Here is a 22,859-nt window from a genome sequence, read left to right on the forward strand (position 1 = left end):
CATCTCCCCATGAGCAGGGTGGGACCAGAAACCATCTCAAGCAGGAAATTCATCCTTCTTTACCCCATAAGGAAACTTCTTGGCAAAATTCCCTTCTTGAGCAAGAAGGGGCTCCCCTCTCCTGTGCTCCCCTGGAGATATAAAAAAGCCCCAGGTATTTCTACACAGTTTGGAAATATCTGTAACTGGTAATTACAACATCTTGAACATCCTCCATAAATCATGCATGGCTCTCTGCCCCAGAGTTGCACAAATTAAGGAGACTCTGTTCTATTGCCTTTCTTACAGTCAGGAACTGAAGCAAAATAAATGTAAATATTTTCCTCAGGACCACAAAAACCTGGGCAGCAGGGGCAGGAACTGGGTTTTCTGGCACAAACAGGAGTGTGATCAGTGCCATTGAAGACATCACTCCTCACAGGAAGGAAACAAAGTGCTGTTGGACTCAAGACTTCTTTAAAGCCCATCCTCTCCTTCCTCCATACTTGACTGTGCCCCTTTGCAATTCTAAAAACTAATTTGATGCTTTTATGAGTAATAAATCATATTCTTTTGAAAATACAAGTTACATTTTGTTTAATTTTAAGCTATAGATTTCAATAGCATTCTGACAAAATGTGACAGCTCATTTAGGCTGCTGACTTGTGCTACAAGTGTGGTACAGCTGATTACATCACTTAAAAAGACGCATTTTCTCACCTAAATTTTTCAGCTAAAACTAGAACATTGCATTAATTTCCTCCCCTTGTGTTGTTCTGTTTTCATTCTTGTCATATGCTATTTCTTGAGTTAATTTTTATCCTTTGGCATAGTAGACATCAACACTGCCCTTCTTTTGCTAATATATTTTTAGACAGAACAAGAGAGATTTATTTTTATGAGATAAAAGTGAAAAAACCCATACTGACAGCACCTGTGTGTTGCTGGTGGCAAATCATCTTCCTCCTTGTTTCTTGTATATAAAATTTAAAATTCTTCCTAGTATGAAATTTTTGGATACTATCACTTCATATTAATGGTGCTAGTCGAAATAATGCTAGGATTTGATATCTCATGAGAAAATCTGCCTTTGACAAAGCTCTGGACAGGCAATACTTTCCTATCTTTAAAACAAGGTAAGCCATCTTTTCAGAACAATTTAAATTGAATCTTTAAAATGTCAAGTGAGACACACCACTCCATATGTTTGGCTGTCATGTGGAAAGGTAGTGCTTTTTAAAATCAAACATGTCTCATTTCTCCAGGGATTTAAAGGACATACTATGATTTGCATTCTGTCTTTTACATTATTTAAATATTGTGACAAATTATAAGTGCTTCAGAATTACAATACAAATTTAATTTTATACTCCTTAAACATATGTTCACTACAAAAATTATGCCAAAGGTAAATTGATAAGAGAGCCATTATGAAGCTTTCAGCCTCAGGCACTTTGCTCTCTCATGGCACTCTTTTGACAAATGGGGTAACATAAAACAACTACACAAACAATCCTCTTAAGCCTTTTCTGGAAAAAGGGACAGCAACAATTAGCAATCCAAAATATGAACTATCTGGTCCACTTACATTATCTTTATGTACTTTATATGTGACAGAAAAATAACTCAGGAAGAAAACACACATTTGTCATAAAGGCATATGTGCAGGTGTACTGAGGAGACAACAAGGGCCATTTTTGTCAGAATTCTCTGATAACAAAAATAAAATACTCTACTGCATAGCACAGCAGTTTCTCTTCTTTCCAAAAACACAATTTATCAAAACACCCCTCATAAATGTTTGTGAGCTCAGAACTAAAATAACAACAATAACAGAAATTAACTAAATAGGAATAATAGACAGAGACCTCAGCATTCAGATTAAGCAGTTTATCTTTTCCTACTTTTGATCCTATCTTAATATGTGACTTTTTAGGTTTTTTTCATGCTACTGTAATCCACCACAATAAATTGATAAAATCCTTGCAAAATAACCAGAAATTTGCAGGAATAGGCCTTCCAACATCTTCTGGTCTTTCATCGTTGTTTTGGTTTTTTTGCCTACAACATGTTCCAATCCTCAAATATCTGTCTGTTATACAGAAGATTTAAAAAAAAAAAAAAAAAACTTTGGAAGGTAATTTTCCTGCAACTTTAATGCAATCAGGGTATTTTGTGAAGCTCCTGGGTCTCCCAGTTGTTGGACAGGCTGCTGGGACAGAAGCAAAACCATAAATATTTGTGCATGCCCAACATTTATTTGAGTTATTCTTCCCTAACCAAAGCTGACTGGAATTGGAGTTGCCACTAAACAACTGACCTATCTCTGACCTATCAGTAAATCTATCTGGGTGGAGTCTGTACAAAACTTGGGGCTTTCCTATTGTCCTTTTGTCATTACACAGAATCAGGGACTTTGTAATTTCAAGTAGTCTCCAAGCTGCTTTAAATTGCTCTGTTTCCAGTAATTAGGGAACAGAAGTTGATAGCATGCCCAAATCTACTCCTGTGGCATATTTCCAGGTCAAAACAGAGCCAATAATCTTTATCTTCAAATATCAAGGATATAAAAACTTCCAGAAAGAACATGCCTCATCACCAGTCCTTGCACAAACAGAGCACGCCCACGTTGCTGTGCTGAGGAGCACAAACCTCTCCCAGCTGCCACAAGGGCCTTGCAACACAGGAAGCATAAGCAATATGTGAAAACACAGGCTGCCAGTGATGTCATCCCAGAGTTTTTTCCTTTTTTTAGTGACACTAGGAAAGCCTGGGGCCAAGTGTTGATGTTCAGAGCTCTAGAGTATTAGCTTTGTTCTGAGCCACTGGGCTGTAGGTGAGTCCTACAGCCATGGCTGCTCAGAGCCATGCTTTTATCAAAATACATATTCAAGATTTGCATCTACCTTCAATTTCCAAGGCAAATCTATAGTTATTCCCTCTATCTCATCTGATTTGTTCAAATAAGTTCAATACTCTAGCAGTAAGAGTAGATAAACCATTCAGAATTATGAACTTCACCCTCTTCCCTTTAATTCTGCCCATTACACAAAGAAAATCTGGCTGTCCCTAAGGACTCCCCTCTGCCTTGGGTTACTTTCATCATCTGCTCTAAAACTCTCTTTTCTTGTGCTATTTGCTTCAAATACTATACTTCATAAATCTCCTGCTCACAAAACCAATAGTTAATATTAGCTTTGCTTGCTTTGAGTGATTTAATTAACAGCCAGCATGTATTATGGAAAATCATAAATATTTATAACTTCCAAAACATTCTTTTATTTGCTGCTATGTGATACTGGGAAGGATACACTAAAGTAAATTGAGTTTGTCTCAATTCAATTTAAATTTGTTCACTTGACCAGAAAGAAAACACTAGAGTTAAACAATAGAAATATGAAGCACATCTCTTATTCTTGGCTCTGCCACTCAAATACTGCAGGTAAGATTCTCCAGTGAGATGAGTGGTCTTTGTCTATACATATTAGCAATTCTATAGAGGATGGAATACACAAAGCTACTTCCAGATGACCTCCTTCCAAGCTAAGAAATTCATTAACCATCTTCAATCTAAAATTGAAATGAGAGCAAGAAAAATGTTGTTTTTACAGTTTTATACACTTATCCTTCTATGAAAGCCATGGTAATTTATATATTCCTGCACTTGAAACACAGTTTCTGAGATTCCTTTGGAGAACATGATTCTCAGTGAGTGTTTTGATTCTCTTTTTCCTACCTATGTGAATGCCACTGCTACCAAAAAGGATTCATGTCCTTGATAATTCTCAAGCTGACATTTATAAAACCACTGGATGTCTTCACTTGCTCATTGTCAGAGGCAGCTGCAAAAGCCAGACTTTTCTTCCTGCCCACTAAAATTTTCTGTTTTCCTCTGAAGACATAGAAACAGGCCCAGAAAAAATTATCATTCCTAAAAGGAGCTACACATCAAAAGCCTACAATATGGGTTAGAAATTACTTTTGCTATTAATTCTGATTTGTTGTACTAGCCTACATTAATTTAATCACACCAGTGTGATTAAAAATACTCTCTGAAATACACAGACAGTGAAACTCAGTGGCACTGTTTCAGCACTCTCACACAAAGACTGATTCTGTGGAAATTACATCAAAATATTTGAGCATATCCAGAAATCCTGGTCCCCTAAAAATGTTTCAGAAGGGTCTGATTGCCACACAAAGATGTCCATCAGATTCTGAAGGTGTCTCATCATAAACAGAGGCACCAGTTTCAGTGGCTGCTTTGCATTTGAGTTTCATACCAGAATTTTGACACGAGACACATGAGGGCACATGACATTCCTTATCTCTTCTCCTTGGCTCCCCAAACTCACTATCCCAGACCTATCTAATGAGCTGCATTGTTCTTAGCAGAACAATTAATGTGTCCCATAACTGCTGCCAAACCTCCATCTTCCAGTCAATGAAGGTAGACTGGAGCATCAAGAATTTATTAGCTGGATCTCTTCTGTCTTATCTGAAATTACACACACGGTGTCAGTGTAAGCAGAAATTAAATATGAGATGCAGTCCCTTACTGGCCAGTGCTTCCTCCACATTCCTCTCAGAGTTCTTTCTAATGATTATTTTCATATATGGCACTGCCTTGCACCACTCTACCAAGAACCAGACCCAGACCCAAACATTCCTGTAGGTGCCATGTGCCACAGGAAGTGACAGACACTCCTGACTCAGTTTTTCCAATGCCTTGCAGGCTGACTGCCTTACATACAATTCAGTATATGGAGAAACACTTTTTTTTTTGGTGTAATTTCTGAAATATCTTCTTTCAGGCAATGCACATATCTCAGGACCACAAATTGGCTCCTTATGTGAACCACAGAGCCAGCCCAAGTTACTTCCTGCCCTCAGGCACTTGCACCACTCCCTGATTAAGGGTGACAGTGTTCCTACCCAGGTGATTATGGCAGCACCCATCCTGCAGATAGCACTGTAGGGACTTGAGGGCTTGCTCAGGAACTGAAAGAACTGGGTTCTGACATGGCTGTGACTCACAATCTCCAGAGCATAGGAGAGAATCTGGGATTTACATGATGGACAAGGCATGAAAAGATGAAAAGACATGATTATCATCACCCTATCCTTCTCCTGGAGCAACTTTGAATGAAAGTTCCTGTGGTTTCTCTGATCTAGGTGGATCACAATAATGTCAGTTTACACCAGTTATATCCAGAGCATGCCAGCTGATAAGAGAGCTTGGTACAGAGACACCTAAAGTGTAAATCCCACATGGCCTAAGAGGACATAGATTAGACAAAATGGTAGTGGGTAGACAGAGCTTGAGGAACTGCACTAGTAAAAACTCAGACACTTATATTGCCCCTAAGTTGTAAGACTATTTTTCCTATTCCTTATTTTTAAAAGTAGCTAGTCTTCCCTTGATTAAAAAAAAAAAAAAAAAAAGGAAGTTTGACGGTATGAAAATGTACAAGAGCTTGTTTTGACAAGGCATGTTCACCAGGCAGCTAACAAAAAGACAGCTGGCGGCTGCTGGGGAGGACACAGAGGAAGGAAATAAAGGAAATAAAGCTCCTGCTCTGAGCTGCCCAGCAATGGAGGGTCAGTCATTACCTGCACCACGAGCTCACAATAACCAGGTAACTCAGGAGAGCATTCCATGTTGGCTGGGATCAGTGTCACACGCAACAACCCCTCTGAGGGGGCTCAAACAGCCTCATTTTGCTTTTCTTCAAACTAACAAGGGGGGGAAATGTTGCTGAATTACACACCAAGAGGGACAAGGCAAGGCAACATCTGTTATAGCCAGCACTGAGGGGATCACTCTTACAAAGGCTCTCACTCACCCCACCAAGCCTGTAATTAGACACTGTGTGGGCAGGTCTGCACCTACTGTCGTGGGACTGACTCCAAGTGAAAAAGGCCAGCAGCCACCAGGATTTGACAGGGAGCTGGCTGAACAGAGCCTGCAAAGCACCAACCCCTTCTGCATTCACAGTGGTAAGTGCTGAAAAATTGCTGGGGTTTGGGGATGAGTGCCTGAACAAGCTCTAGGTCAGGACTTCAAGGATTCCTCTGCTTAAAAATAGCCAGGCTGAGTGGTGTGGTCTGGGTGAACATGCAAAAAGCAAACAACAGCACTCAGAGAGGGACCTGGGCAGCAGCTATCAGGCTTAGAACTTTTCAATTCCAGGAAATCCCAGTCGGGGATGAGAATTTCTGGGCTGTGACAATGCAGTGCAGCTAGGAAAACAGGGTGGGTTCAGTGGGGCTAAGGTAATCTGAGACTGAATATATCCCTGTTTTTAAAGGAAGAACAAAATGACAGCATTTACAGATGGAGGCTGGACTTCTTTTTTTTTTAAGGGAAAATGCATTCAAGTAACAACAGAAATTAAAAAGGATGATAAAACAGGCTACATGTTTAAGCATTATTAGGAGCACTGAAAATTTAAAGAGAGAAAGAATTCTAGAGCTGTTTTGTGGAAGAATGTGAAAAATGAGACTTTTTTTGGTAGACTACTGTGCACAGGGAAATTTGATCTAGTCATTGACAAGGGCAATTCTGCACTTCAAAAACGGCAAAAGGACAACAGTGTTGGTCTAAGAGTTGACTAAGTTTAAAAGCAGCCTAATCATAGAGATAAACAGTGGGGATCATCCAGGAAGGACAGACAAGTGGCCCAGGTGGTGGCTGCAGGTCAGCTGAAGGCTCCCTGGCTACTCAGAATTGGCACAGCCACTTCCCCAAACTGAATCACTTTTGTTGTTGGTTTGTTTTGGGGTTTTTATGATGCTTGTAGTCAGATTAAATTATCATAATTGTCTCTGTAAACTTGAATGTATGAATACCATGTAAGGTCAAGGTGAGAACCCTATTATTTAGGAAATCTGAGCAAATACTGCACAGTAGGAAGCCAGACTTGTTATTAAATATGTTTTCTTCACTGTTATCCTACAATTTCTTCAGGTTGATCATGAGTTCTAAGCAACTGACCTAAACAACTTAAATCTTACTGCACCCTCCAACATACCTACCTAACCTTTTATTGGAGCTCTTCCCACATTAAATGCCTCAAGAAAATAATTTGCATCACTATTCTGAGTCATTCAGGTCAATGTCCCAGTCCACTGTTTCAGATTCAGTTTAAGAGGTCAATTGGCACTCAGAAAAATCTCCTACCCAGAGCAGACAATGTGTGTGAGCCCTGCCTTGCCATGGTTATTACTTTGTATTGGTGCTTTGGAGGAAGAAAATTTGCAAAAGGTTCTGCACATCTTTGCTCTGCTACAAAATTGATTTCTCTAATATTAAATTTGTGGGTTCCAGAGCTGTTCAGTTAAGGCCAATATCCTCCTGCAGAACTTCACTGTACCTAAAAGCTGGTGAGCAAGCAGAAAAGGAGGCTGACCAATGCCAAGATGATTTTTACTTGTTATTACTCATTTGTACTGAAGCAGTGTCAGAACCTTCATCTAGGATCAGGACCCTGCATTGGGTCCATGGGGAGGAGCTGGAGATGAAATTAAGTCTTTAACAATTATGCCAATTATTCTGCTACCTGAGTTATCACACCATACCACCAGCGTTTTCCTCAGTACTCTGCACACCAGTTTTGAGTATTTGATAGTTATTTAATAGTCTGGTCAAGTAGTGTGCCTGAGCCACTGATAGTGGGCTGTGCCTAGGAAAAACTGTATTGTTTCTGTGCTTGTATAGGGTGGGCTGAAAAACAAAATTACTTTCAAATAAACAACTAAAAATCATATTGTACTTTCAGGTATTCACATATATAATAAAGGATAAATATGCAATTGATCCCCATTATGAAGCCTAAAGATACTATTTTAATTTTTTTTTATTATTTTTTTTTACCATTTAAATTAATGTTCAACACTTGGGTATGCAATTAGTTCTCTAAATGCCTCACACTCAAAGCCATGCAAGAATTTGCTGGGAGAACAAGAAATTTAACCTACTACTCCTATATCCAAAGCATATATGTTAAACTCTGGATGGGTTCTCCTCCTTTGTCTTGATTTACAATTTTAACTGAATATTGAGTCAAACTGCTGAAAAAAATACTTAAATAAAACAATGGAAAGACAGAACTGCAAAAATATCTTCTGTTTAAGGACAATGCCTGTGCAGGGAATATAGGAAGTATGGTTGGAGTGGTAAGGCAAGAAAAAAATTGAATAAAAAAGAAATCACACATCAAAAAGACCTGAAAGAAGGTAGAGAACTTAAACTTCAGTATTAAAGGGGATAAAGCAGACCTGAAAATTGGAAAGTGGTATTCTCCCAGTTTTATGTGTGGAAACAAATAACAAGTTACTTGGCACTTTAAAAGTCACTACTAATACATTAGCAAGACTTTAAAGGTCTTTGCAGTTACAGCTTCCTCAAATGTTCACCTGAGATCTGCAAACATGATATCCAGCAAGACAGCATTTAATTCCCCAAACACCAAAACACAATCCTACATCCAAAAACTGAACTTTTTTTTACTATACTTTAGCCTAGATGTCAGCATTTTTTCAGTCTGAGCTCATGTTCAGTAATATCAGTGCTGAAAGCTGGCATTTAGTGTAGTGCCAGAAACTGATTCCTCTAAAGCCTTTGTCAGCGATGATCCAGCATGAGCAGTGAGTAAAAAACACCCTGAAGCTAAAAAGCTAAAAAACCAAAATCACACCTTGATCATGGTAAGCTCTGACATATGATAACAAGATGATATATGATATTATATGTTATATGACATGATGGTTCACAGCAGCAAGAACAGTATTTGTAAAACCAGGAGCTGCCTTCTAGTTCTTCCAACTAAAGCCTGAAATGTAATAATTACTCAATTTTTAATCTACTTAATCCATGCGTTTAATTTTAATCTACTTAACTGTTGTAGTATTGCATGCTTATAATTTTTCTTTCTTAATCAAAATATCAAGTGGCAGAGATCTTCCTAAAATCATGTGGCTTAAAATGATCCTCTAAGTCTGTCAGTTAGTTTGTCATGTCATGTAAGTGAATTCAATTATACAACTTAATCTTTTAACAGTTCTTCACAATTTTTCTTTCATGAGTGAATGGAGAAACTCTCCTGTGGAGAATTTCATTATTCTGCCTCAGGCTGATGCTGGACTGAAATTCCACAGGTCGAAATTTCTCAGGTCATTCATCCTAGTTTTTTACCTAATATCATATTAATTTTCTTCAAATTATGTATCTGGACTTTTCTTACAAATCAGTAACTTTAAAAAAAATTAGCAATAGTTTTTTTGATAGGTTTTTTTCTAAGAATCTCAGCTATGAGTTACTGAAGTCCAGTGATTTTTGAATTTCCAGTTCCAAGATCTATTCTACATCAGATCTAAAATTATTTCTGAACAGAGAGTCACTGTGAATTCTTTTTTTCCCTGCTGAGAATTTCACCTGATTTTGGTAAAGATATACCAAAAAATTTGTATCTTCTTAATTCTTTCATGCATCAAATATTTTTCCTTAATTCCAATGCCCATAAATTTTACATGTTGACATTGTTATTTTACCTATGAAATCTGTGTAACTTTTAGCCATTAATTCCCAGTTATGAATATTGCTAATTTTTGCCCTCCTTTTTTTCTTCTAATTTCTTCCTCTTTACCAAGTTACCCATAGGTTTTTAATTTATTTTCTATTACTTTTTTTTTTCAGCATAAAGTTCTCCAATTTTCATTAAAGAAAACAGCAGCCATTTTTGTATCCTGGTACTGCCCACCGGAAAAAGAGATAACAAGTGTTATAAGAGAATGGTGAGTAAAATTCTTACCAATTCAATACATAACAAAGGTTGTTTAAAATGTTTTTAAAAAATCTGTTCATGGCAGTGAAATCATTGGGTTAAAATGCTGATAAAGAGAACTCCTGAGATTTAGCCTTGCTTCTCATTAAGGCTCTGTGTGCCTGCTTGTGTGCATGTCCTAAGGAAGGTGTGTGGGTACATGTGTGGGACTTAAAAATACACTGCAGACAGTCATTATGCAGACTTTCTCATATCTCCCCAGCCCTCCACTGTGGCCCATGAGTCACTGATTGAGCAACAGTGTCCTGAAGGTGACTTTGATGTCCTGTTGTGAGGAACCACCACTGCTGTAGTGCAGCTTTTATATGATAGGATGGCAGGCTAGCAAGATTACAATTTTTTTTTCCTAGGCTGAACATCAATTTAAGAATATTTAGTGCAGGTTTTGGATGTCTTCTGTGCATTGAAATGCTACCTGAGCTCAGCACTGAGCAGCCTCCTGCCAGCAGCACTGGGTAGGCTGAGCTCACATTCACAAACAAGTCCTTCCAGTTCCTCTTGTTCAGCACTACGCCTCCTAAATGCCCAGTGAAAGAATTTTCAAATTGCATGCTGCCTGAACTCTTTTTACATAGTTTTTTAACCTCTTTTCAATCTTTTTGTCATTAACATATACTGATACAGAAAGGCTTCCCACTAAAAAATTATCTTCTACCCAAACTACAACCCTCTTAATTACAGAATGTACCAACCTTCCACAATTGACCAAATTTCTACTACTCCTTTTATTTCCCTGGCCACATGTTCATTTCTATTTTCTGCCTTCAAAGGAGGATCCTTTGAAGGAAATTACTGACCACTTTTATTTGGCAATGATCTCCCACATCTCCTTGAATCATTACTTTTTCAGATTTTGGGTCTGAAAAGTAATTCTACTCTCCTTCCTGCTGTAGTGTTCCTGACAGGGACTGTCCATCTCCTGGGTATGAGGGCTCCAATTCAATCCCGTGGAGCTCTCCAATTCATTTGATGAGCCACATCAGCTGTGATTTTCCTGCACTGTCATCAGGTTCTCATCAGGATGATGGGCACCTTGACAGACATTCCAGCTGAATGGAGCTGCTTCTTTTGGCTAACAGTTGGTACCTCTCTGTTCCTGCCCTTCACCAGCTGCTTAGAATAGCTCCTGATCTTTTTCTCTTCTATTTTACTGCCAGACTTCCTCTGCTTTCCACTTTCCTTGAGCAGGTAGTTTTCCTCTCTGGTAACTACATCAATAAATTAGGTTTAGGATCAGAACTGTGTTTCTGAGGAAATTTCATGATTCCTCTCAGCTCTACACTTTGCAGCTCCTGCTCACTGCTGAGATATTAATCCTCTCTCCTCTGCCCTAACACACAAACAAAACAAGCTATTACCAAACAGGGACTTCAGAGTTTATTAGAGAGTGCTCTGACCTATCCCGTTTGGCTTTGTTAGGAAACCATGTCATTACAGCCAGGTAATCCCACTTCCATCAAAAACAAGTACAGAGGTGGATCACACATTCCTCCTGTCTCGCACGTGTCACACAGGCTTCAAGGACAAATTCTGTAAAATTCCCAATTGTTTCTTTTTTGTAATGTCAGGGACCTTTGGGGTGTTGTGTTTCTGGCTTTCTCACATCTGTAAAAACATCCCTTGGAGAGTGCTATCCACATAGTGAGATTATAACTACTGAATTTACCACTTTTTCTTAATATTTCTAATGAGCTATCCCAGAGGCTAACTCAAATTTTTGGTTTAAAAGTAAAGCAAGTGTGTTGGAAATGAGATGTGGGTGCCATAGGAACCTAAAAGAGGAAATTGAGAACAGTGACTGAGGCAAATGAGAGTGGAGGAGGTGAAATTAATGGAAGTTCTGCCATGGAAAAGACCAGTAAGGAAAGTGTACAGGAAAGGAATCTGATCAAAGCTTTTCTTGCAGTGAGGAGCCTAAGCTGCCAAGAGTGCAGATTTCAACAAGTTACATGTACCGCTGTGCTTGTTGTACCACACCTCTCACCTCTCCCACCACGGCTGGAAAAAAAATCAGGATCCTGTGATCTGATTGACTCCAGCAGCAGTCAGCATGCAGTATTGTCTGTGCAAGAAATGCAGTAAACAGCAAATCTGAGTGGTGGGGAAGGATCCCTTCCCTCATCCTGCTGGGAACATTCCCCATCAAGCAGCCCAGGATGCTGCTGGCTGTGGGACACATTTTTATGGTTAGTTGGTGTCTGCCAGGACCCCTGCTTCTGCTGATGTGCACAGACCAATGTGTGAGGTTATTCCTCTTCAGGTGAAGGTCTTTGCATTTCTCTTTGTATTACACTCTTTTTAAAAGGACAAAACACTCTAAATAAACTGCTTAACTTGTGTATTTAATTTGCTTTAGGTGGTTGGAATATGGATTGTTGCATTTTATCTCCTTGGCAGAGTAGCAGGTGAGAAATTGTATCTTTAAATACTGCCACTAGAAAGTGAATTCAGATGAAGTGGTACATAGCAGATGATGACTGTTATTTTCCTTTGCATTGAAATTGTAGAATGATTTGTGGGTGATTGTAGGGCAATGTCTGTTACAGTGCATGGAACTAATGCTAAAAGGCTCTGCTATGTTTAAAATTTATTTTTAAGAGTGCAAGAGACATAACTCTGTGCTGAAAATCCACAGAGAAATTCAGAGTTGTGTGTCCTACTTCTGTCTGTCTTTACCTTGCTGCTCTATACAAAGAACTGACCAGCAACAGGGTGCTCAGCACACCAATGCTAAAACATAAAAGTTGAGTGTAAGTGAGCATGAGACCCATTTAATCTAGGAAAAACTACTATATTGAAGAAAATATTCACATCATTCTTTCTACAAGGTTATCTTCATTCCCATGAGAGACACAAAGCTTTGGAGGAGAAGGTATGCAGGAGCAATTCTAGCAAGCATTTCTTACTAGGCTGTTTTTAAAAAGGAACTGAACTAATCCTTTACAAGCCTAGAAAGTGGTGTAAAACACGGTGTGGGTCTTTAATTGGTATAACTGGTGGGTCCTTTACTTGGTTTATTTAGCTTTGCTTGTGTTCCCACTTGAGGCAATACACACAAAGGACATATAAATGACCTTTATAAAAATTCATTTCAAAATCAAATATAAAATTAAATCCTTAGTTTTTTGCTCTTCAAACTGCTTTAGTGTCAAATACATCATCAAGCAAGAGAATCATTCATATAAGCAAGTTGTTTCTTCTGCTCTAGGTAAAGAAGTTTGCTACCCCAGGCTTGGCTGTTTTACAGATGACCCACCCTGGTCTGGGGTACCAGGGAGGCTTCTGACAGGTTTGCCTGATCCCCCAGAAGAGATGAACATCAGCTTCTCTCTCTACACCAGAGAAACAGGAAATAACTCACAGGTGATATTTATTTTTAACATTAAAAGCTGACTGAACCTAAAAATGTTTGTTTAACTTGTTACAAAGTCTGTGTCAGTCACCATAGGCAAACAAGTGAGAATCAGAAGTTAGTCTGAAGGTACCCTAATGAATATACTTTGGGGTAAGACACAAAAAAATGTTATGAATGAACTGTAGGACACAAGAAATTTCCTGGTATTTTCCTGAAATTTAGGATAGAGGTTATGGCAGACTACCTTTTGCATGTATTTAAGTCTCTGAGGAAGGTTGAAGTACATGGGATACACTCAGCAGCAGGTTGCTCAGCACTTCTGGTGCAGATAAAATAAACCAAGATAGAGCTTCCACTACTTCCCATTAAACTTTAGCGTATCTATGATCTAGGACACAGCCCTTCCACACCCAAGCTCCCTGAGCTACCCTGTATTTGTCTGAAAACAATACAGACGGATAACATTCTCAAGGAAAAATAGATAATTAAGTAGCTTGCAGCAGTGTGTGAAGATCAGCTCCACCCCTGCTGCATGCAGCCCTTGCATGAAGTTCTTCCAGCCTTTCTGGAGTGGCTAATGAGGAAAACAGGCTGCAGCTTGGAAGCAGAGTAGCACACTGAAGCCAAAGGTCAGGTCAGCAAAGGACAAGCTGGAGCAGGAATTGTGGAGCTGGTGGGCTGCACCCTGGAGAAACTCATCACCCCAGGCCAAGAGACACCCTGTGACCATGTGGCACTTATAGGTTGTTTCATATCCTGCAAAAAGGGGTTCTGCATGCAGAGTAGATGGGAGCAGCAAAAACCACAAGGGCTCAGTTTCTGTGGAAACCATAGTGGAACTGAGAAAGATGAGATTTTTGGTTCCTGAGTTCCAAAAACCACAGACTTTGTCCTGTCAAAGTAGAGTCCCTTTCATCCTGAGTTTATAACCTAGCTGACTTTTTTAATGTTTGAAAGTAGGAACAGATAAAACCTTTTTATTTTTTTTTTAACCTATAGGTGATCTCAGCAATAAACTCCTCGACCATCCAGAAGTCACATTTTTCCTCACATAGGAAAACCTCCTTCATCATTCATGGATTTGGCAGCACTGGAAAAACAGGCTGGGTGGTAGAAATGTGCTTGGTATGACAGTATCCTCTGGTTCCCATTAGCTCTCTCAGTATCCTTTAGGCATTAATGCCCACCATGCATTTTACACTCTATTAGGTAGTAGAAGATACAAACCAAGAATTAAATTTCACACACACCAGTGTTCCCACTCAGGAAGATGCAGCATACCAAGGGCCCTTGGTCCTCTCTGACTCTGTTTTTCTCTAGAGTTTTCATTGGCAAACCCTGCAGATCAGATCAAGGCAATAACTGAACAGAGCTGTCCCCAGCCTTTACACCCATGTACAGACATGAGTTAGACACCAAATCACAGCTGCTCCCACTAGCAGAAACTCCCTTCAGTCCAAGGGCCCTCCTGACTGTAAAGCTCAAGTTTCAGGCTATAAATACTACCCTGGCTCACCACCATTTGTTCTTAGAGAAAAACAAAACCAACCCAAACAACAATAAAACCCAAACAAACAAACATAAGAACACCACCAAAATTTTTGCTTTTTGTTTGATTACAGAGTCTGGTGAAAAAACTATTTCAAATATGAAATGTGGAAGCTCCCACAAAACCAGCAGAGTGTACCTTGTCAGACAAGCAAGATCTGCTCTACCTGCTGCTGCTTCTGTGCTGGCAGGGAAAAGACACCACTGGATTTTAAGTCACGAATTGGCAGCACTACTTCTGTTCACAAATTTATGAGCACTTTTAATCTGAAATACTGAACTTCCTTTTTCTCTTTCTTTCAATTGAAAAGAAGCAGCAATTCTTTCTGGCTCTCTACACTACAAACTTATGGTCCCCACAGGAGAGGAGTGAGTCCAGGATGCATATAGTTTCATTTCTGTTTTCCTTGGCATTCACCTTTAGCTGTTTCTCATGGATTAATTTTTGTTACCACTCCTTGTTCTATCTCAAACTTTAAGTGAGCCTTATTCACAGAAAACTGTAACTGCAGACTAACATGATTCTTCCACTGGAAAAATCACTATCTCTTCAGGACTCTCTCCAGTACCAAAGTGACCAATGTTTTCTTTGCTGAAATAGAACCTTTCTTCTCTCCTTCAATTTTTTTTTTAATCTGACATGACTTACACGGTTTTACTTCCAGTTGGTAAACAAGACAGTATACTTCTTATACAATTTAGTTAAACTACCAACACCTCTCAAAGAAAGCTACAATACTGTACATAGAATCTACTGTGCACCTGTATGGCATTTCAGAAGTATTTCAAATATAGAAATGGTGTATAAAGTAAAACATTTTTATTACAGTTTTCATAAATGATTTTTTTTTGAGGAAAAGCTTGTTACATTCTGTCTTGTAAGAAGATATGTTTCAGTGTACAGGCTACAGTGAAGAGTCCCTTTTAGTAAAGAATGAGAAACTTCATTATTATGTTACATTTTAATCCTTATTCCAGTTAAAATCTCTGATTGCTATTTTGTTTCTTTAAATACTTTGCTTTGTGTGTTCCCACGTCAGCTGTTACTGGAGGTGGAAAACATCAACTGCATTGCTGTGGATTGGAAAGAGGGAGCAAAAGGCACCTACGTCAGTGCAGTGAACAACATCCGCGTGCTGGGGGCTGAGGTTGCTTATTTCATAACAGCTCTGCAGGTAAAAGTCCCTGCTTCACCTCCTGCAATTCCCCAGTGCATGTGCTGGGGTTGTGACACTGCTGCCTGGGGTTTGAACCTTGGCCAGTACGGTCAGGCAGGGCTGTACAGCTGAGATCCAGCTAATTATACTAATTACTGGCCCTGTGAGGACTTCTCACAGCCTCAAAGGACACAGATGAAGCTGAGACTGAGGAAATGTGCCTATTAATTAGAGACAGTAGGTGGCAACATCTCCATATGATGTTACAGGCAAGCCAGCATTCCACGGAAATGAGGCGAGTTCAGTGCTAACCAGAGTTTCCCAGCACTATATACCCGTGCCAGAAGTGCATTATATCTCAGCTTAGCACCACCAAAACGAGCTGACTTACTTGATAACTCCATGTTTGCTGTCTACAGGCACCATAAACTGTACAGCTGCCTCCTGCTCCCAAAGGCAGTGTTCACTTTTGCACGCAGAGTGCAGAACTGCTCACTGGCAAAGTTTGTGCAGCAGCATTTCCAACTGATTTCAGAAAGATTCAGGGGTACTTGGAGCAGCTGAAAATCAGAATCTTGCCTGGTACTGGACTTGACCCTGGCCAGGAGTTGGTCATTTTAAAGTGCAGCAAGAGGAAGTTCAGAGCCCATGAGGCAAAGTACCAACCTTACAACACCCTGAGGCTCAAAGAACACTTTACTAAAATCTACTGTTCCTTCCCAGGAAAATCATGTGTAGCCTCACACATTTGCCTTCTGGATCATTCTCCTCTATGTGTAAATATCAGGTCATTTGAAGATGTGTTCAGTTTCTCATTTACTGTCTCTGTTACTGCATCATGTACAGTCTAGGGCACCCTTTCTTCCCTTACAAAAATGCATAAACAATGCTTAGACTTTCTCATCTTTTCCCTAATTTAAAAATTTATGGAGTTTCATTGTCAGAAAGGTACAGCTGCATTGTAAATGGAAGCACTGCAGTAAGATGTTTTCAGAGGCATCTGACACCTAACAAGAAAGGCAGACAGGCCCATTCTCCAGATCTGCTTTAATTCTGGTACACACATTACAAAACCTAATGTAAAAAACTGAAGCAATTAGCAACTTTGTTGGTTTTGGTTGCTACAAAACTCAATGAATGTGTCCCCTCTCTCTTTCTACCTTCAATGCAAGTGTAATATCTCAGCAGTGCAGGGCTTGTACAGGTGAGACCTGGCAAAGAGAAGAATGGATGTCACCACACCTCAGCCTGGCAGTGAAAATCTTATTCATTATATGATCACATATTCTAAATAGCCATGTCACAAAAAAAGGGCTGCAAAGTAGAATAAATAAAGAAAAAAGCGATACCATTTTTTTTGGAAGATGACATTAGGCATTGATCCAAATGGGAAAGATGGTCCATATTTGTCACACAGGATAATGGAATACAGCAAGCATATGCCAACACTGCAGCAGTGAACCCTTCATCACTATGCATGTGAAATTCCAGATGGGATCATTTTTCTGTCAATTCTTAGTGTAATTTAAACAGCAATTAACTCAAGGAACTCCCCCTCTGTTTGCTATGCAGAAAGTCGGCCTATATGTTCCCAGAGGCCCATAATGTCAGACCTTCTCTTTGCTTGTTATTCAAAGCCTGTGTTCTTATCTCCTACCACCACCACCACCACTTTAATGATCAGAAAATGTTCGGGTACTCCCCTTATGAAATCCATTTAATTGGCCACAGCCTGGGAGCACACACTGCAGGAGAGGCAGGAAGAAGGATCCGAGGCATCCGACGGATAACAGGTAATGGATAATTCTGCTCACCAAAATGCAGAGCTAGCAGCGTGTGTTTAAAGGAAAAAACACTTGCCACACACTGGTCTATAGACTGGAATTACTGGCAGTGCTGGAGATACCTGTCATGAGAGCAGACCAAATTTATGCTTCTCAGAAACAAGGTAATTATTCCATCTTTCTTCTGTGTTTAGGTGAAGTACTCTTTAGTGGAAGGACAAGCATAGCTAACATGGTTGTAGCATTACCATCATTCTGGGTTATATCAAGCCAAAGACAAAGCAACAAGAACCCTTAGTTTTCCCTATTTACAGCTTTAGATTCCAGTAATAAGACCACGGGTCATAAATGTCTCCCTCCTAGTAATATAATGTGCCATTGTATAATCTATTGAAAAAATATTTTACTTCTCTTGGAATAAGTTTCCAGAAAGGTTCACAAAACTATACTATTTGCATATTTTTTATAGTTTAGCTTGGAATTCACATCATTATTGGGCTTGCCTTTTGCAAAACTAAACATCTGATTTCATGAATTGGCAAAAGATACATTAACGTGTGCAACACTTCTCTCTCTCCCTCAACCAATACATGTGGGGTTTTTTTTTTAGGTTTAGACCCTGCTGGGCCCTATTTTGAAGGTACTCCTCCCGAGGTGAGACTGGATCCTACAGATGCAAACTTTGTTGATGTTATCCACAGCAATGCTGCTCACTTCCCTGCAGCAGGTAAGTGCTCCTGTGCCAGGGGCACCTGCAGGGATGGGCATGGCACCAAGACACTGACACCTTCCCATGCATGTCTCAGGGTTTGGAATGTATAACACCACTGGGCACCTGGACTTTTACCCAAACGGAGGAACTGTGATGCCTGGATGCACTGATTTGATTCCAGAAATGAAACAAAGTGATTTTGAAGCCATCATTGCAGGTAAACATGCAATTCCAACACATATCATATTTTAATTTTGTTCAGTTCTGAGACATGAACTGTGAAAATTGCCCTCTGGAAGAAAACAGGAAAACAAAATTGCTTTTTGCCTGTTTACTCCTAAGTTAAAAGGAATTAAGAAAAAACAAAGGCTGTTTCAGAACAGTGCTCCACAGAGAACTCTGCAGGGAAAGGAGGTGTCATACATGCCTAAGCTTTGCTTCTGTAATTTGAAATCAGATGCAAACCCCAAAAAGGCAGGAAGCAGGGGGTCTGCAGGTCCAACAGCCCCAGCAGGAGATTTTCCAGGCTGAGAAAGGCCAAATCAGCAGCATGACAGCACCACCTCTGGTTTCTTGCAGATGCTGTAAAGGGTATCCAACACCTCTATGGCATAAATTAGGTAAAAACAGTGAGTGTTTCCACGGACTGTACATGCCTCACCTCTGAACCTGAGACTTCTCTCTTTTCAGAGATTTTGGACAGTTTGGTGGATTCTCCATGCTCTGTTAAGCCCTTAAAACTGTAACAAATGGTATCTTGCTATGACATCTTTTATATATATATGTGTGTGTGTGTATGTATATACATATATATGTATATACACAATATGTATATATATATGTACATATAAATATGAATATACATATTGTGTGTATGTATTATATATATGTATATATGACTGTCTTCTTAAAAGGGACTATTACATCATAGCAAACCAATGCCTCTCACTTGAAATCTTAGGGTAATGCTACACCATTCTCCTGACAAAACACAAAAAACCAGCAATTTCTCCTGCAACTAGAAATTCAGACCAAAAAAAAATTATTACAGCCCATACTGCTGTTCTGTTGTGTGCCTCAGCTGTTTCCATGGTGAGAGAAGGGCAACTCTTGCAGAGGATAATGGAAGGTTGTTTTATCAAAGCTTACAAACTTTAAACTTTTTTCCAACAGATGCTACACTCTTTGGGGGGTGCCACCACTCACGCAGCCATGAGTTTTATTTTGCAAGTATCCTCTACCCCACTGGATACCTTGCATATCCCTGTGACTCATATGAAGACTTTAAGAAAGTAAGTATTTCAGCCTGGGAAGGGCTGAGATGTAAAGCAAATATTCCAGGTGTCTGGAGCAGCCAGCACATGGATGCTGGTGGCTGGGGTCCCATGGAGTGGCTGGGTAGGAGGAATCACAGCACACAGCATTTCCATTATTCTACTCTGGAAAAGGAATCCTGAAGCATAAATGGTGTCACCAAAATACTGGGGACAGAAATGAAAGCTCGTGGAATTCTCACCCCAAACCTTTACGCAAACGGAATGTAAGTTAGGAAGATGTATCCTAAAAATTTCTACATTTAGAGCCTCCAGAGTCCTTGACTGCTCTCTAGTTTGCATTGGGCACTGATTAGAGCACCTAAATACATTTATGAATTATTCTCCTTTCATTTTCCTCCATTTGTGAATGTAGGCAAGTTCCCCATGACTACGAGGGTAAAACTGGCCTGTATTTTGCACTAGAATCTAACTGAAAAACATTTGAGCTAACAAGTTTCAGGCTATTACCATACACAGGCTCATTATTACCAAACCTGCTCATTCTCCACCCTCTTGGGTGCAGGAGCCATTATCTAAAACATGTTTGTCAGATTTTGGTGTTAAATTAGGAAAACACACAGTACTGCCACAGCTTTGCTAGAACAGAATAGCATCTGGAGTCTTAATTTCATACGTGCTAGCATGAAAAATAATATTCCTCATTAACTGATCCTCTTATTTTCCCTAGGGAATGTGCTTCCCATGTCCAAAGGAGGGATGTCCAATGATGGGGCACTATGCTGACAGATTCCCAGAAAAATTGAAGAGGGTAGACCAAAAGTACTTTTTAAATACAGCAGCAGATGAACCTTTTGCTAGTAAGTGGAGCAGGTTTGCTACAGTTGCTCACAGGTTTGAAAAGTGACTTGATGTGATTTACAGCCCTGCATCTCCACTGCACCTGTAAATAACTGCTAATAGTCTGACAGAAAATGCTACGTGACTTGTGCAATATAGGACTCAAGTACATCCATGATAGTCTGGATTTATTTTTGGTTTTATTTATGCAGCTTGGAGACAAAAAGTATTTATCAAATTGTCTGGTGTAAAGAAAACAAGGGGAGACATAAACCTGGTTTACTATGACACACAGGGAAACTCAAAAGAATATGAAGTTGCCAGGTGAGTTAAATTAATATTTTTCTGCAGTATTTAATGCTGCTAGCACTAATCTACATACTTTCTGTTCCACACATCTAAGCAGTGTTAACACTCATCCTGCATTGCAAATATTCTGCTTCACATCAGATAGGAAAGAAGTTATTACTTAAGTAAGAACCATGAGGGCAGATGGATGGTTGTAAACAGGAAGTGGAAGGCATCTCCATTTCCATGAGTTCTGTGTTTCTGAACTCCAGGTGAGTGATCCCTGCAAACTCAGCACACAAGGCCTCTGGGGACAGCCCCAGTCTCACACTTGTCACCTCCCCATGGCCTCCTGCCACGGGCACATTTAAAGTGTTCTGTACTGCTTTTCATCCTTTCCTCATGCAGAGCCCTGGTGCAGTGCCCTGTGCTCTTGCAAAGAACACCAAAAATGCAAATTTCTGTTGTAAAGAAAGGGAAAACCTGAAAAATATGTGGAGCACGAGATTAATTCCAGTGATCGCTGAACTGTTAAACTTAGTGGTGCCATTTTTCCTTCTATTTGCAGTGGAGACCTCTCTCAAGATGATGTTTACACACAGTATCTTGATGTTGAAATCAACCCCAAAAATACTACTAAAATTGAATTTCGCTGGAATAAAGCCATATTCTCTCTGCTCTGGGCAAGACTGGGAGCAGAAACAGTCAATATAATACATGGAGCAGATGGACATAGGTAAGTGTATCCCATTTAGAGGTCAGAAGGCAAGAGAAAAAACCCTGTGAGAAAAGATGGAGAAATGGTCTGGAATTTGACACATGGTCTGTAATCAGCAATTTGAATTTCAATAAGAAAAAATACAAGGCATTGCACCTTGGACAGAAAAAAACCCAGAAAAATCAGATGTTTGACCACGCACCAGGGAATAACTGTCTGGGAAAGAATACAGCAATGAAGAATTTGAAATGTTTAGCTTTTCCACAGCAAAACAATTACAAACCAAGATAAAGGATATTAAACCTCCAATTTTACAGCTGGTCCCCAAAAGAAGGACATTCACCTTGTTACTATTCATAGCAGATGTTAATAATCTTTGCAGCAGGCTATTAGGAAGTGGGATTATGGGTTGGACTAACAACCCTCAAGGTGACAGCTGGCACCCTTTCATTATCATTGGGCAAAAAGAGATAAAAAGAGATAAACCTTGATTTAAGCTTTTTCTTTTCTTCCCAGGTCAACTTTTTGTGGCCATGGAACTGTGGCATATGGAGAGCCTCAGTTACTTACACCTTGCTAGAGGTCCCCAATGTCTGTACATGGCAGCTGAGTAAACCCTCAGTCTTGCGCATGGAGATCTTGGCAAAAAACACAATTAAAGCAAATGAAAAAAAATAAAAATTGTTGTTCCCTTTGTTTTTTTTTAGTTCTTTGCAAATACACATGTCAAAATTTATCATGTTTGAGTCTGTTTATTGTGCTTGTAACTATGGAGCAACCAGAAATCACAGATACTAAAATCCATTTCAAACACTGCACAGTCTCACTCTATCTGCTCCTCAAGGCAAGAGCTGAGTTCCACCACACAGAGAGATAAATCTGGGATATTATCAAACACTCTCAAGGCAACAGATGTCCTCAGAACACCCCTGCAGGTCTGAAACACCTCCCTTCTGCAGCCTGTGCTGCTGGTCAGGGTTTTGCAGCCCCACAGGGGAGCACAGCCCCCAGAAGACACTCTGGGATGGGGCAGGAGCAGCACAAGGCCAGGTGATTCCTGCAGCAGGTGAGCCAGCCTTTGTACTGCACCTGCCTGGAAAAGGCAGACAAGGCAAACCTCAAGTGCCCCCACTTTGCAAGGAACTAACTACAGAATCCCAGCTCCTGGATGCTGTTTAATTTCAAACACAAACTTTCTCAGGGGCCACTGAGAGTCCTGATGAGAAACTCTGAGGAACCAGGTTTGCAAAACCTGGGACTGACCATTTCACATTTAAAATGACCATTACTGCTCTGCAAAGCACAGCATGAGTGAGCCTCCTGCAGCTGCAAGAGACCAAGGCAGTGGATATTTTTCTA

The 22,859-nt window shown here is 39.9% G+C and overlaps 1 protein-coding gene across 1 annotated transcript; it reads left to right on the forward strand.

Annotated features, from left to right (window-relative positions):
- Window positions 1–5,917: 5,917 nt before the first annotated feature.
- LOC311156573 (pancreatic lipase-related protein 2-like) lies at window positions 5,918–22,080 on the forward strand (the record flags this gene model as incomplete). The annotated part of the gene is made up of 14 exons (XM_084210584.1): window positions 5,918–5,979; window positions 9,677–9,774; window positions 12,181–12,229; window positions 13,033–13,187; window positions 14,179–14,304; window positions 15,768–15,902; window positions 17,569–17,677; window positions 18,279–18,395; window positions 18,475–18,597; window positions 19,554–19,672; window positions 20,385–20,514; window positions 20,707–20,818; window positions 21,351–21,518; window positions 22,017–22,080. The coding sequence occupies exons 2-14, from the start codon at window positions 9,772–9,774 to the stop codon at window positions 22,078–22,080; spliced, it is 1,410 nt and encodes a 469-aa protein (XP_084066710.1). The 5' UTR covers window positions 5,918–5,979; window positions 9,677–9,771.
- Window positions 22,081–22,859: the final 779 nt, after the last annotated feature.

This window comes from Fringilla coelebs (genome assembly GCF_963513975.1).
Source record: "Fringilla coelebs genome assembly, chromosome: 8".
In the NCBI taxonomy this organism is placed as follows: Eukaryota; Metazoa; Chordata; class Aves; order Passeriformes; family Fringillidae; genus Fringilla; species Fringilla coelebs.